Genomic DNA, 16,763 nt, shown 5'->3' with positions numbered 1-16,763 from the left:
AAGCTATCCTTCTCGCACAAAACGAGACGATCCCCGTGCGAGGTAAAAGAGGGAAAGGGGCCAGGAGGCTTCCCTGGCTGACCAGAGAAATCCAGGGCAGACTAAGGGCCAAAAGGGGAGTTCATAAAAAGTGGAAACAGGGAGAGATCACCAAAGAGGAATATACCTCTTCTGCTCGTGCTTGTAGGGAGGCAGTTAGACAGGCCAAAGCTACCATGGAGCTGAGGATGGCAACCCAAGTAAAAGACAATAAGAAATTGTTTTTTAGATATATAGGGAGTAAAAGGAAGGCCCAGGGAGGAACAGGATCCCTGCTAAATGGGCAGAAACAATTGGTGACGGACAGAGGGGACAAGGCTGAACTCCTCAACGAGTTCTTCGCCTCAGTGTTCCTAAGCGAGAGGCATGACAAGTCTCTCACTGGGAGTGTAGGGAGGCAGCAGCAAGGCACCAGACTTCCATGCGTGGACCCTGAGGTGGTGCAGGGTCACTTGGAAGAACTGGATGCCTTTAAGTCGGCAGGCCCGGATGAGCTCCATCCGAGGGTACTGAAGGCACTGGCCGACATCACTGCAGAGCCACTGGCGGGAATATTTGAACGCTCGTGGCGCACGGGTCAAGTCCCGGAGGACTGGAAAAGGGCCAATGTGGTTCCCATTTTCAAGAAGGGGAGGAAGGAGGACCCGGGTAACTATAGGCCAGTCAGTCTCACCTCCATCCTTGGCAAAATCTTTGAGAAAATCATCAAGGCTCACATTTGTGAGAGCCCGGCAGGACAAATTATGCTGAGGGGAAACCAGCACGGGTTCGTGGCAGGTAGATCGTGCCTGACCAATTTAGTCTCTTTTTATGACCAGGTCACAAAACGCCTCGACGCAGGAGGAGGGGTGGATGTCGTATACTTGGACTTCAGGAAGGCCTTTGATACGGTATCCCACCCCATACTGGTGAACAAGTTAAGGGGCTGTGACTTGGATTACTGCACAGTCCGGTGGGTGGAGAATTGGCTGGAGGGTCGCACCCAGAGAGTTGTGGTGGATGGGTCGGTTTCGACCTGGAAGAGTGTGGGCAGTGGGGTCCCGCAGGGCTCGGTGCTTGGACCGATACTCTTTAATGTCTTCATCAGCGACTTGGACGAGGGGGTGAAATGTACTCTGTCCAAGTTTGCAGATGACACTAAGCTATGGGGCGAAGTGGACACGCCGGAGGGCAGGGAACAGCTGCAAGCAGACCTGGACAGGTTAGACAAGTGGGCAGAAAACAACAGAATGCAGTTCAACAAGGAGAAATGCAAAGTGCTGCATCTAGGGAGGAAAAATGTCCAGCACACCTACAGCCTAGGAAATGACCTGCTGGGTGGCACGGAAGTGGAAAGGGATCTTGGAGTCCTAGTGGACTCCAAGATGAACATGAGTCGGCAGTGTGACGAAACCATCAGAAAAGCCAATGGCACTTTATCGTGCATCAGCAGATGCATGACAAATAGGTCCAAGGAGGTGATACTTCCCCTCTATCGGGCGCTGTCAGACCGCAGCTGGAGTACTGCGTGCAATTCTGGGCGCCGCACTTCAAGAAGGATGCGGATAACCTGGAGAGGGTCCAGAGAAGGGCCACTCGTATGGTTAAGGGCCTGCAGGCCAAGCCCTACGAGGAGAGATTAGAGAAACTGGACCTTTTCAGCCTCCGCAAGAGAAGGTTGAGAGGCGACCTGGTGGCTGCCTATAAGTTCGTCAGGGGGGCACAGAAGGGAATTGGTGAGTATTTATTCACCAAGGCCCCCCCGGGGGTTACAAGAAATAATGGCCACAAGCTAGAAGAGAGCAGATTTAGATTGGATATTAGGAGGAACTTCTTCACAGTTCGAGTGGCCAAGGTCTGGAACGGACTCCCAAGGGAGGTGGTGCTCTCCCCTACCCTGGGGGTATTCAAGAGAAGGTTGGATGTGTATTTAGCTGGGGTAATGTAGGCCCAGCACTCTTTCCTGCTTATGCAGGGGGTCGGACTCGATGATCTATTGAGGTCCCTTCCGACCCTAGCATCTATGAATCTATGAACCTATAAAACTAGCATTATAAAACTTGCATTAAAACTTGATACAAAAGAAAGCTGCGAGCAGGAAGGGTTACTGGTTGTAACCATGTTGATATAAGGACATAGGCAGACAAAGTTCTTTGGGTAGATGTGATATCTTTTATTAGGCCAACTAAATAGTTGAAAAAACTGTTCTTTGCAAGCTTTCAGGCACAAGCACCCTGCTTCAGGCACAAAGACAGTCTAGTCTGCTGGTGAACTGTGTGCTCACCTGGGTAGAAAGAAGGAAGGTGAAAGAAGGAGCATTCAGAGACATCTCGCTAGGAGTGGCACAGGACCACAAAAGGAATTAAAGTAGCAACAGACAAACAAAGTAGTTATGTAAAACTAATGTTGTTCCAGTAGAACCATGAGGTTCCACGATAGGACAGCAGGAATCCACAAAGAGTCTGGGGGTAATGGTCAAGTGGCCTGGGAGGCAGTGCACTACTGCAGGGCTGAGTCACCTGGCTTTGGGATAGGAGTAGGATTCTACAGCAGAAAAAGAGATATGAAAGAGTACTGTTACTTCAAGAAGTTTGAAAACCACTGATGTAGACCACGCTGCAAAACTGCATGATCACAAGTGGGAGAAGAATACTGCATTTACTCAAATCTAAAATGAGGCACCCTCACCACATTCAACATGGGGGGAAGCCCCTCATTTTAGATTTAAGTACAAGTAGGAGGGGGTATCAGCTATGGCTCTGATTACACCCCTAAGTCCAAGCCCGGGGCCAGAGCTGGAGCCATAGCCAATGCTCTCCCTCCCAGCCATCTGCCTCCCTCCTCCACCTCCCTGCTGCAGCCTCTGCTCCCCCTGACCTTTGCTCCCTGCTGTACTCATCTTCCTCTGGCACCTCTGGCTCCTGCTGGGGCCCCACTCCAGTTTGGGGCAGGGAACACACACTGCCTTCAGCCCCAGCTTTGGCCATACAGCAGCAGCAGCTCTAGTGCCAGCTCTTGGGCTTGGTGAGCTGCCAAGACAGCTGTTGCAAGGCTGAGGCTGGAGATAGTATATGGACTGTGCTCCGTGCCCCAAGCCAGACCAGGGCCCCAGGTGAAACCACAAGGAGAAGGTGAGAGGAAGTGGGCAGGGAGGAGGAAGCAAGAAGGGCAGAAACTGAGGAGGCAGGTAGGGGAGCAGGTGTCAGGGGGTACAAGCAGTACAGGGGTAGGCATGAGGTATGCAGGCACTGGGCGAGGGGAAGACACAAGCAGCAAGGGGCAGGGGCCAGGCCACTCAACTGTTCTGTCTTTACCTCACCACCACCTCCCCCCCCCCGGCTGCTGCTTGCCCCAGTGGAGTGGTGGGGGGATAAATTTAAGACAACCCTCCAAAAATTAGATTCTAGACATGAAAAATCTTTTGATTCAGTTAAATGCAGTAAAACTAAAACAGGAAGTATAGGAAAATTAAATAAAAGATAACAAAAACAAAGCCACGGCTTTTTGAATCGGTGTATTTAAAGGAAGAAAAAGCCAAATCACACAGTGTGCCTATTTTTAATTCAATTGGCTTATCTGTACTACAGATGTAGGTAAGAGCTCCAAGTCATGAATCCTATCAGGCACGGTAAACACAGAAACAGATGATCCCCATTCCAAAGAGATTAGAACCTAATTTTTTATTGCTGTTACCCTTATTCTCCCTTCCTCTTTCTTCCTACTGTGTTAGTCACTTGCTGCACTGTCAAAGTTATATTTTTAACTCTGAAACAGGGTTTTTCTTGCTATGTATACATGCAGTGCCTAATCCACTGGGATGTTAATCAGGACAGGTGCCCTCGGTACAAACAAGGAAACAAAACAAAACATTACTAAATGTACTCTTTTCATGACCCCCCCCCAAGCAATTTTAAGTCCAACAAAAGAATTAGGGGTGCACAAAGAGATTTTTTGGGGTCTATAACAGATGGCTGATTTTTAATGAGCCATATCAGCTGATACCGATCCGACTGATGATATGCATTGATTCATAGATTGTAAGGCCAGAAGGGACCTCAGAAGATCACTGGGTCCAGCTCCCTGCACCAAGCAGGAAAGATAACCAGGAGTCAGGTGACCCCAGCAAGGTGACTGTCTAGTCCCCTCTTGAAGATTTCCAGGGTAGGTGATTGCACCACCTTTGGGGGGAGCTTATTTCACAGTCTGGACACCCTGACTGTGAAGAAGTTTTTCCTAATGTTGAGCCTGAATCGATCTTCCAGGAGTTTGTGACTGTTACTCCTGGTTTTCCCCTTGGGTGCCCAGGTGAACAGTTGCTCACTGACCCCTTGATGTACTCCCCTAGTGTAGCGGTAAGCTGCTACCAGGTCCCCTCTCAGCATTTTTTCCTCAGGCTGAAGAGTCCCAGATCCCTCAGCCTTTCCTCATATGCCTTTTAAGACCCCAATCATACGGGTGGCTCTTCGTTGGACTCTCCCATAGATTTCATAGACACTAGAGCTGGAAGGGACCTCGGAAGATCATCAAGTCCAGCCCCCTGCCCAAAAAGCAGGAAGTCAGCAGGGGTCATATGATCCCAGCAAGATAAACATCCAAATGTCTATCTTGAAGGCATTCAAGGTAGGTGCTTGAACCTCCTTCAGTGGCAGTCTATTCCAAACACTGGGGGCTTGAACAGTAAAGAAGTACTTCTTTATGTCCAACCTGAAACGGTCGCGGAGGACTTTGTGACTGTTCGGTCTTGTCATCCCTTGGGGTGCTCTGGTGAACACGCATTCCCCCAGATCCTGATGAGCACCCCCGATAAACTTATAAGTGGCCACCAGGTTCCCCCCGAGCCTGAGCTTTTCCAGGCTGAAGAATCCCATAGCTCTCAGCCTCTCATTTCATAGATTTCATAGACATTAGGGCTGGAAGGGACCTCGGGAGATCATCGAGTCCAGCCCCCTGCCCAAAGGGCAGGAAGTCAGCTGGGGTCATAGGATCCCAGCAAGATAAGCATCCAATTTACTCTTGAAGGTGTTCAATGTAGGTGCTTGAACCACCTCCAATGGCAGACTGTTCCAGACCTTGGGGGCTCGGACAGTAAAGAAATTCTTCCTTATGTCCAGCCTGAAACGGTCTTGCAGGAGTTTGTGACCGTTCAACCTCGTCATCCCTTGGGGCGCTCTGGTGAACAGACATTCCCCCAGATCCTGGTGGTCACCCCTGATAAACTTATAGGTGGCCATCATCATAAGGTCTGTTTTCCTGACCTCTTATCATGCACGTGGCTCTCCTCTGCACCCTCTCAAACTTCTTCATATCCTTTTTGAATTGTAGAGCCCAAAACTGGACGCAGTACTCCAGCTGCGGCTTCACCAAGGCCAAGCACAATGGGAGAATGACATCCTGGGATTTGCTCGAGAAGCTTCTATGGATGCAAGCCAGCGTTTTGTTTACTTTACTAGCTGCAGCACCACATGGAAGGCTCATGTTCATCTTGTGGTCAACTGTGACCCCCAAGTCCCTTTCGTCCGAAGTGGTAGCCAGTGTAGCGCTGCTGAGCCTATAAGCATGCTGCGGGTTTTTCCTCCCAAGGTGGAGAACCCTGCATTTTTTGGTGTTAAATGCCATGAGGTTCTGGTCTTCCCATTTCTCAAGCCTGTCCAGGTCAACCTGGATTGCCCTCCTATCCTCAGGTATGGATCCTTTACCTCAAAGTTTGGTGTCGTTGGTGAACATGGCAAGTCCACTTCTGGCCAAGTTCTCTTCTCTCAACTTTGTCCATATCCTTGTTCAAGTGTGATGCCCAGAACTGGACACTCCAGCTGCGGTCTCACCAGTGCTGAGCAGAATGGAAGAATCATCTCCTTGGTTTTGCTGGAGATGCATCAATGATGTACACCAGAGTATTATTTGCCCTACTAGCTACAGCATCACACCACCAGCTCATATTCATACTGTGGTCCATTATTACCCCCAGGTCCCTTTCATTCTTGGTGCTAGTCAGTTTGGTGCTGCCCAGTCTGAAGGTGTGTTATGGGGCTGCTCATCCCAACGTGGAACACTTTACATTTCTCAATGTTGAACTTCATCAGGTTCTGATTTGCCCAACTTGCCAGCCTGTCTAGGTCTGCCTATATCTGTAGCCTATCTTCAAGCGTGACCATGCTCCCCCATCACTTGGTGTTGTCCACAAACTTGGCCAGTGAGCTCTTCATCCCCACATCTAAGCATTAAATATACAGCCAGGCAGCTTAGAGAACAGTTGGGCTGGTAAGTCTGTTGTGGGGGAAGGGCAGATCAAGGCCCCCAGTGAGGAAGGGAGTGGGGCTGGGGCAGAGGCAGATGCTGCCTAACTGGGGTGGGGCAGGACATGACAGGGCATGGGATGGAACTGCGAGTGGCATCTCCGGGGGGGGGGGGGGGGGCAGCTCCTCTGCTACATGAACCCCAGGACAGCATGGGGGGCACGTGCCCCCAGATCTGTGTATGGGGAGAGTCCAGGCTGGGGCCAGGGCAGTGCCATGGTCTTCACAGAGGGGGCACTAGGCTGGGCTACGCTCAGGACAGGCAGCAGTAGAGGTGCTAGAAGGGGGGCTACAGTAAATTTTGGGATGGCTGCAGCCTCCCTGCCCAGCAGCCTCCCTCCAAGCATTGCCATCTGCCCCAAGTTCAGCCTGGTCCAACCCCCACACTGGGAAGAACTCAGTGCAGCCCCGGCCCCAGCCCCACCGGCAGCTGGCCCTTGCCCAGCACACAGATGCAAAGGAACATGCTCCCATGCCCTCCCGGGGTGCGTGGAGAGGCAAGAGTTCCCCACCCCCATCCTCTGGACGAGCTGCTTTCAGCTCTGTCCCATGCCCAACCCTGCCCCAGCCCCACTCCCTCCCTTACCACGGAGCCTCATTCTGCCCCCACCCCATGTCCCTTCCCTCCCCCTGCCCCTTCCTCCACAACAGACTTACCAGCCCAACGCTGCTCTCCACACTGCCAGGCTATGCTCCTGGTCACCTGCATACTGCAATGCAGCTGCAGCTGTGCACATGCATGGGGCATTTATCAGTGACATTATCAGCCACATCAACCAAAAAGAGCCGATTGCCAATACTGTCAATTTTCCGTTTTTCGGTGCCAATCCAATATGGGACTGATGCATTGGTGCACCTCTAAAAATATAACTTACTAGAACATGGGTGCTCAACTTCTAGCCTCTGCAGGGCTCCCCACAGGTCTAGGATCTGGTGGTGTGGGGGAAATAGTAGTACCACTCCCCTGATGCCAAATCTCTAGACCGACAGAGGAAACCTTTGACCCTGTGGGCTGGATTGGGCCCCCAGGACCCAAGCCTGACAGGCAGGCAGGGACAGTGCCAGGCCCTTAGGACCCAAGCCCAGGAGGCAGGCAGAGTGAGGGAGCATTGCCAGGACTCAGGTCCCATGTCTAAACTCCATGAAAGAGACATAAGCCTCACTACAGCTCAACAGACGGTTCTACTCAGCAACAGCAGCAGTACTATAATGGTAACAGAAGAGAAGAGGCATAAGTAATGGAAAATACCAAAAATACTTTTTTATTACATAAGTTGATGGCAAAGTTTTCACCCAAAGAATGGTGACTGATTGTGATTACTTTAAAATAGGGGAAAAAAGCAGGAATTCCAAGATTAAGTATAAAAGTAATTAGAGCCAGGGTAAGATTTTTGTATAAAGAAAACATTTCCCTCACGAGATAGCTTCTGATAGTACGGTATTTTAATCAGAGCAGAACCACCAAGACATTGAGCAGCTGTATGCTCTGAGATAAATGGGTAAACCAGCTAGTGGCAGAAAGTGCAAATGTTTATCTAGAGATTTTTCTTTTTACTTCAGGGAAGTGACACTGACAGGTTCTTCCCTCAACATATCCTGAGACAATTTTTGACCACAAGAAAAAAGGAAAAGTTAGTTATCACCTCTAAGAGGCAGGAAGATTTGTGAAACACTAAGAAAGAGGCAAAGCAAAAGCAAAGGGACAAAGAAGGACATTGTCTCGGACATCTTAACCAAAAAACAATTGTGATGAAAACTTCTGGGCACCGTACAGATTTCTAAAAGAGTACTTATCACAAGAAAGCTGCACATTGCCTGGGACCTCCAAGTCATTCAGTCACAATGCAGATCATAGAAGAACAGATATCTGCTTCTTTTTCAGCTTAATCAAATGTTATAGCAGACTGTCTCTGGACCACAAATTCCCCTGCCCATTGAAAAGAAATGAAGGACATATCCCTCATTCGAGGAGACAGATTTGCCAAATCCTCTCCTTTTTCTAGTTGTTGTTACTGAAACGTCAGGATTTTTCTCATATAAACCCTCACATCTCTTAATTTAGGAAAAACTGACCTCCAATTACCTTGAGGGCAACAAAACCTAAAAAGAAGTGATGCACAAGAGAGGCCCTTGATATTTATAGAGACTGGAAAATAACAGCCATACTTAACAAATGTCGAGAGAGCTCCTGGTGTTTCAAAAGGATGACTGCTGTCTGCTCAGAACATTTAAACATTTGAAATGTTTTCAACTACAGTTTGCTAGCTACTAGTTTTACAGATATTGTTTACTTTTCAGAATTAATGGAGTACTCATACAAGGTGTTGTATCGGTAGCTCTGGCAAGGAAAGCTTGTGTGTGTCACCACATAATAGACAGTGTTGGGCAGCAGATGTGTAAGTCTCCCAGCAGTTAATCTGCCAACGTGCCTTCACCTTATCATGGAAGTGCTACATCTATAAAAGGTAAAGTGCACACAATTTTTATAACCATTCAATCCCCAGAACCTCGCCCAAAAGCATGAACAAAGAGACTAATTATGGTTTGTTTATTCTTTAAATGATGTGAACAATGATCTACTGGGAAGAGAACTAAGACCACTAGCTCACTTAACACTGTCAGATGTCAGAGGGTAATTTCTGGTCACTAATGAATCAAGTTAAATGTGAAGTGGCAAGATACAGAATCACCCTACGCATCATTGTTAATCACCTAATCCATCTAGTTCCTAGTTGCCATCAAGTGTTTCTTATATTAAGTAACCCAAATGAAATTTAGTAAGATCATATGGATAAATGACAGATGATGTGGAACTGACAGAAAAATATGTCAAGCAGTATTATGAATAAATACATTCAGTGCTTACCCATCTCTTCCTTTACTGACAATTTTAACTTCAAAATAGTATATTCCACAGGCTGCAGGAATAGGATGTGTGGCACGAACTGAGGCAGCATCTTTTGGGGTTTTTCCATGACCTGCAAAATAATCAGTCATATTAAAAACCTAAACTCCAGCTGAAACGAAAATGCACAAGGTAACCTGACAGTGCACAAACCACCACTCAGAATAAGTGACTCAGTTGCATGTATTTGAAAAGTCTAGTTAAACTCATTTATGGAACAGCATGTGAAGCTATGCTCTTACAGAGGTGCTCTAGAATGTGCTTACCATTGTCACTTGTCTAAACATGCCAACAGATCATTCAGCGTATTCTACTTATAAGAGGTTTGCTATTATAAGGCAAATGATTAAAAGGCAAGATTCAATCTGTTTTAATATAATTTGTATATAAGATTGACAGAAGTCCACTTGAAAATATTGCCTGGCTCCAGTCGCGCAGTGTTTACTGAATTTTATCAATTGAACTATTACAACTGTGCTGTATCATTTACTGCTCAGTATATTTCTACTTCTTTAGAAAATTTCAAGAGGTTTGATTATTTCTGTCCTTTGACATAACTGTCAGTTGCTTTACAGTATGCACAGTAAGCAACTTATTTCCATGTTCTGAATTTCTTTTATTACAACAATTAATTAACCACATAAAGCCTACAAAAATGAATGCAGGCATTACTCCTATTGTTGCAAGAACAGCAGACACTTATCAGTGCTGTTACTAAAAGAAGCCCTAGTCTCAGTATGTTAGCCTCTTTAGGGCCTTGGCAACTGTGTTTATTTTCTAGCATCTTTTGCATTGCTTACTTCAGCATGCTTCATTAATAACCTCTTCATTTTCTCTAACGATGGCTTAATCATGCAACACTGATTTTTTAAGTCTTTATATATTCAGCTTTTATTTCATCCGTTTCCTGTAGCTACAGATTAGACACAAACTAGTTCACAAAGTCTTAACAAAGGAAAAAGACACGTATTTGCTCCTGTCTATATTCAAAACAAGACCATGGAGGATTTACTGAATTTCTTACTCCTAGCAAGATTTTTCCCCAGATTTAATCCCTCAAAATAATAAGCAAACCTACAGCCCAAGAAGTCCCAGAATAAGTTTATGTTTTGTTTTCTAGTACCAGTAATTCATTACTGAACTGTTATGAATCAGGTTGCCTTTCTTAGTTATATAGAAGTCCCCGGACCATAAAGCAGCCATAACTTTTGAGGGGCCTCCTGAATCCTTGAACAGAACATTAACTTGCTGGGGTCATTTGACCCCAGTACTTTTTCCTGCCATAGCAGGGGGTCAGACGTGATGATCTGCTCAGGTCCCTTCCGACCCTACAAACTATGAAACTCAGACACACCTGTTTAGATATTACTTAATCCCTAAAATAAAAATAAATATTTCCTAACATTTAAAAATAAAAACCCAAGAGATACAGTTATAAATTAAAGGAAAATATTCCTGTACTTCCCTTCACATATTTTATGGAAATCCCTGTAGTTTCACTATTTTCACAAAACAATTGAATCAAATTTCCCAAAAGAAGAGGAAGAAAAAATTTTAAAAAAAGGAAAATGTGGTTGCAAATCTATTACTATTTCCAGTAGAAATGATATCCAAACCTCTAAAATGGGTTTGGAAAACTGACTAAATTTCAAGATGCTATCCTTTTTAAAGATCTCTTTCCTAACCTACAAAGTAGCCTCTAATTTTAAAAATATTCTTATTCTAGATGGTCTGTAGTTATTACTTTGATAGTAAATTCAAACTGCAAGAAATGCAGTCAGTTGGATCTTAAGCATTGTAAGGAGCACCCCATAAAGCCTCCCAACCTTCTTCTCTATATTATCTGAAGTACAAGTCTTCAATAGTAAGACTTCTACAGAGTTTAAGATATAGTCTACAATAGAATGACATTTTAAAGTGCGTGAAAGATTAAAGACTAAAAGCCTTTTTTCATCATTAAAAAAGTGTTCTGCAAGAGTCTTATACAGCAATTTCTACTACCTTCCTGTAAATTTTAATTTTACTTCAAAGTCTTTATAAAAACCTGCAATTGCTTTGATCAAAGAACTGAGACTACCTCACTTATGAATAAAAAGTTTTTAACAGCTGTTAGTAATATTAATTAACTTTTATTAAGCAAGATATCATAAGGTCTTTAAAAACAGAAATTTCCCTCTGAAATTAAATTTGTATTAAAAATAAGCTAAATTTAAACACCATACACTTGAAACAGCAAGCTAAAATTAAGGCCCAATGCTATAAACATGTAAATGAGGAACTCCATAAACATCAACTAACCCTACTTAAGTAAAAGAGATCTCCTTGGCAAAATTACTGGGATGTATGATCTTATGTTATTAATTTCTAAATGCATACTTTAGATAAATATAGTTTAAAATGACTAATGTTACTGGGAAACTGCTGGTAACTATAAAATCAGCTAAAAAAACTGAACAGAAACTTAAGTGGATACAGGGGAAAGGCTTTACTCAGACTAAAAATATCAAGACCTGTAAGCAGTTACTCAGTGACTTCAATTTCTGTGATTGCTTTATCTGTACAAAATAGGCCTCTGTATTACTGCCTTGGCTATATTTGGTACAGTAAAGTAAATCCATCTCGGTTTCTCCAAAACGTTACTGAATCCATTTAAAATTCTCTTGATAAGCTCATACAGGGTTATTCCCATCAGAACCTCTTTTGTCTACCAGACAAACGTGAAGAAGCACCTAGCAGTGGAGATAAAACTAGAAGATTTTTTTAACCCGACACTGGAAGCCAATTAGAAATACCTGTATTTACCCGGGGGGGGGGGGGGTCCCCAGCAAAGTCCATTTATTCAAAAATTGTATACGACTTTTTTTTTCTTTAAATCAACATTGTTTAGTAAACTACCAATAGAGGGGCCTACATGAAATTTGTTGAATTTTATGCGATTATTTATTCTCAGAAGACTAGTTTTAAAAAAACAAAAGAAAACAAAATATTAGTGGTATATCCTTTCTTTTCATCATTCTCTTTATGATTTTTTACATAGTTAATACTTGCACTACCTCTGGGATTAGATTTTTTTAATACTACATATGAAACCACAGAAGAGTTAATTTCCAACTAGCATTCGCCGGTTTGAAGCTCACTGCAATATTATAATTTATCAGTTGACTAGTATGTATAAGAATCATTGATTAATTTAACATGCATGAGAACAAAGTTTCAGTATCTAAACAATATCCTATTTTAAAAGTAATTCACTTCACTGTGGTTTCTCTCCTATAAAATGAACCTTTATGTCCATTTCCATCTCTGCCACAAAACTATCTTGCAAAAGTTATTTTTCTGATACTGTTTTATATAGCTCACTTAAGTGAGCCTCAGTATGACAGAAGCAAGATTTCTTTGGCAATATCTTTATTGGAGAAACTATGTAATTGAGAGAGAGGCAAGACAAGATTTTAGGCACAAAGCACACATATAAGGCAGTAGATTCAAATTATTAAGGGACTGGGAAAAAAACAAACAAACAGGCTACAAACTGAGAAGCAGCTCTTTTGCACAGTAATGTTACAGAAGTATATTAGGATTTCAAGATATTGCATTTCCTTGATTGGGTAGGCAAAATACAGTCTGCAAACTGTATACTGACATACATACGCATCCATGCATACATACATATACATGTGTATATGTGTGCGTGCATGCCTGTATGTTAGTGTGCAGTTTGCAGACTGTACATACATACATTTTTTTTGGATGGTTCACTCAAGTGGTTGCTACCTTTAACTCCAACGTGACATATATTTTCCAGTCAGAAAGACAAACTTAGGACATTAAACTACAGTGGAAGTAAAAAGAAGAAAAAAGGTGGAATGGAAAGAGAAAGGGGAAACAAGCTAGAAAAAAAAAAAGCACTGATGTTACCAGAAACAGCACTTCCTGTCAGTCACAGATAGGGAGCAACTACCTCCAAAAAAAGCCATTTCTATTATCAGAATGTTGCATGAGCAAAGGAAGCCTGAAAAAATGCATCCAAGAATCAACAAGATAAATGGAATTATTGCTTTTTACATTACCCACTTCTTGACTGGATCTATTTTTCAAGGATGCTGGTGGAAGATCCCACAGATTTCCACCACCAATCCACACACTTCTTTCAAAATCTTTATCAAAAGCAATGCCACATCCGGTTCTTTTCCCATTGCCCAGATAGCCACAGATGTATTGCTAGTTCAGGCACTTTACAAGATCAGAGAGATTCTGAAAGTTTTCTTCTTGAAGCTGCAGCAGTACCTATCTCCATTAAGAATCAGGACAAAAGGGGAGAAAAGTTCAATTTTTAAGGAGCCATTCACTGCTTTAAACAGCAGCATGTTTGCAGTTAGAAGAGGGGACTACCCTCCTAAGACCACCTTTTCTGATCCACATACCTACACACTAGTCTGGTAACCTCCAAGTTGACTTACTAAAGAACTAGCCAACATTTCCCCTACATTCTTATTAGGTGAGGCTCCCTTTAGTTGTACATTATGTAAGCTGGGACATTTAAGTAGTTAGTGACTTCTATGGCCTTGATCTCTGTAGACAGTAAACATGCTGGGTAGTCAGCATAGCCAATGTTTACCATTCATTCATTATTTCTTCAAAGAAATTGCAACAAGATGCAGCAATATGATTTTTACTTTTAGAGACGGGGGGGGGAGATGACAGGTAAAGCAAGAAAAAAATATCATAAAAACGTACTTTTATAGGAAGCCAACAGAACAGAACAATTCCTTATTTATTTGTTTTTAGCTCACCATTTTAGAAAAATCACATCAAAACATGTGAGCAAACTTGGCAGAAAGCTACATGCATGAGATGAAAAACTTAACAGTCAAACTAGATCAACTATAATATACTTCTAAAAATGCCAAGGTCATAAATACCTTGAAAGAAGTCAGGAAATTCAAAGTTTTTAATATTACACAACATATCTTTCCTTCTTAGAGTCCTCCAGAAGGCCATACTAAGTCATCAACTCTGAATTTACTAGCTTTACAAGGCTGCAGCTTAAATATTATTTGAATGAAGTATTTCCTATAATACACACTAGGCCCTGCCTCTTGAAGGATACCTTGCAAAGTACATCAAATCCTTTCACAGCGGCCAAATCCTACCATTTGTATGTTTGTGTTGCCATTTTCCTCTTCTTTGATTAAACAGTAACATGTTTATCAAGATTTCACTTCAATTTCACTATTGTAAACTTTGAGAAAGGGTAATCACAAGGGTTTTCCCCTTCTTCTACATTGTTTGACTACACTGTGACCAAAGACCTCCCCTTGAAGCCAACTCAGAAGTTGTTTTGATCTGAAGCACTCGGGACTTGGGCCTAGAACACCAGATGTGAGTGTGCGTGCCTGCGTGCGCCCTTTTTTAATAGGTCAGGGTGAACTCATACCCTTATGGCTTCTATGACATTTTCACAACAACCAACACTTACAGCCTCTATTGTTGCTGCTTGCTGACCTACACAAGTACAATATTTTATACCTTTGCTGCTGCCAATTTGGCAAGCAAATCACGGGAAACCACACCATGAATTGTAATATTCCTTGCTTTACGTCTTAAATCATAATCTTCCCCCTCAATACCCCTCAGAGGCCTACCCCTGGCTGGATGCCCAGGGGGGAGGGGGGGAAACACAGGACAAGACAAGACTGACACTGACGAATGGACTCCTTCCCCCCCACACACACTTTTTGTTTGTTTGTTTTTTGCTCTCCTACACACAGAGCTGTGCCCTCCCTGCACCTGGCTCCCCAGCATTTCCATGGGCCTGATCTCATCCCCTTGCTCTCTTCCTAGACAAAAAAAGAACATTTCTGCTTCTGAACTGCCCAGTCTCCTTTCTTTTCCCTCCAGAACCCCTTGCTTAACACAGGCCATTGCTGGCTCTTTTACCTTCCCCTTCTCCTCCCAGGATCTCACACAAGTGGGGAGGGGGGGAAATGAGCTTGAATCACACCTCCCACCCCACTCACCCCCATGTAAACTCCTAGGTGGGGGGAATCCCAAGAAGAGCAGACAGGCCTAGCTTCCTGTTATTGTTGTAGTGCTGCTGTCTTCCCTCCCTTCCCCCTACACCCTGGGGGGACCCTTCCCATCCCAGACCAAGGGGCAATGACCCGGGGGGGGGGGGGTTGGAAGAGAGGTGCTGACCAAGTGGGAGGGGGTGAGATGGGGGCTGACCAGGGGGAGGGGGAGGGGTGCCAAGATGGGAGATAACCAGGAAGGAGAGATGGGTGCTGAGGGAAAGAGTAGTGCTGACCAGGTTGGGGGGTGAGATAGGTGCTGATCAGGAGGGGGATTGCTGACCAGGTTGGGAGGGTGAGATGGGTGCTGATGGAGGGGGTGGGGGAGATGGGGAGGGCTCTGACGGTGACAAGGGGGGTGGGGGAGGTGAGAAGGGGGTGCGGGGGAGGGGCGCTGACCCTTGTAGTGGACGCGCAGGTTGTTCTGTGAGAGGCCGATGTAGCTGAACTTGTCCTTGGGGCTCCAGGAGCGCGGCAGCGGCGTCTCGCGCTCGTCCACGGCCGGGTAAAGCCGGCGCAGCCGCCGCTTCAGCTCCTTGTCTTGTTCGTTGAGGGCCGCATCGCCGTGTGGGAAGGGCGCCGCCGCGCTGCTCCCCCCCGGCCCGGCCCCGGGCCCCGGCGCGGCTGCGGCGGTGGCAGGCGGGGGCGGCGGCGGCGGCGGCGGGGCCGGGGCGGTGGGCGGCGGCGGGGGCGGCGGGTGTAGGAGCAGCGCGGCTGCCGGGGCCTGCGCGGGGCCGGCGAGGGCCGGGGCCTGCGGGACCTGCTGCTGGCCGGACATCCCGGCCGGGTCTGGGCCGCTGGCTGTGCGGGGCGGGGCGGCGCGGGGGACGGCGGTTGCAGCCGCGCTCTGACGCGGGGGGGAGGGGCGGGAGACTGGGGGTGGGCACGCGGCGCCGCGGTGCGTCCCGGCTCAGCTGAGCCGCTTCCTGCGGGGGGAGGGGGCGGGGCTTCCGCCCGTGACATACGAGGTGTGCGCGAGACTCGGCTCCTCCCCCCCGCGGGAGGCATGGGGCTTCTCGTGAGGAGGCGCCGGCTTGACTGCGAAGCCAGGCGCGAGGCTGCAGCCCCGCCCCCCTGCACTGGGGTCCCCTCCCTCCCCGCATGGGGGGACGCTGGAGGGCTTCCCCAGTGGAGCAGGGGTTCCACTGCCCCCCCCCCCCCCCGCAGAGACGCTTGAGTTTGGATTACATGGGGTGGGCAATTATTTTGGGCAGAGCGCCACTTACTGAGTTTCGGCAAGCCATCGAGGGCCGCATGACAGGCAACCAGGCGGAGATAAATATTCATTTTCTAAATCTTTTAGGGGCCCTGGGGGCCAGATAGAATGGCCTGGCAGGCCGCATCTGGCGCATGGGCCACATTTTGCCCACCACTGGAATACACTTTGCCTTGGGAACTGCACAAAAAATTGGGCTGCCCATCATGATGCCCAAATAAAATCAGAGACCCCCCTCCCCCCAGGTTATGATTTTCAAA

The 16,763-nt window shown here is 46.1% G+C and overlaps 1 protein-coding gene across 2 annotated transcripts in view; it reads right to left on the bottom strand.

The window, feature by feature from the left end:
- RANBP9 (RAN binding protein 9) overlaps positions 1-16,137 on the bottom strand; it is a 58,136-nt gene extending 41,999 nt beyond the window's left edge. The window contains exons 1-2 of one of the 2 annotated variants that reach the window (XM_090039260.1): positions 15,687-16,137; positions 9,178-9,289 (exon numbers count right to left, since the gene is read on the bottom strand). In XM_090039260.1, coding sequence (XP_089895386.1) covers positions 9,178-9,289; positions 15,687-16,065 — 491 coding nt within the window. In that variant the 5' untranslated portion in view covers positions 16,066-16,137. The remainder of the gene's footprint in view (positions 1-9,177; positions 9,290-15,686) is intronic. The other variant, XM_090039259.1, reaches the window with a different exon arrangement.
- Positions 16,138-16,763: the final 626 nt, after the last annotated feature.

The sequence above is a fragment of the Crocodylus siamensis genome, chromosome 3 (genome assembly GCF_052110815.1).
Source record: "Crocodylus siamensis isolate JL-2025a chromosome 3, ASM5211081v1, whole genome shotgun sequence".
NCBI classification, from domain to species: Eukaryota; Metazoa; Chordata; order Crocodylia; family Crocodylidae; genus Crocodylus; species Crocodylus siamensis.
Note: the sequence above shows the minus strand (reverse complement) of the source record. Positions and strands in the feature narration are given on the sequence as shown.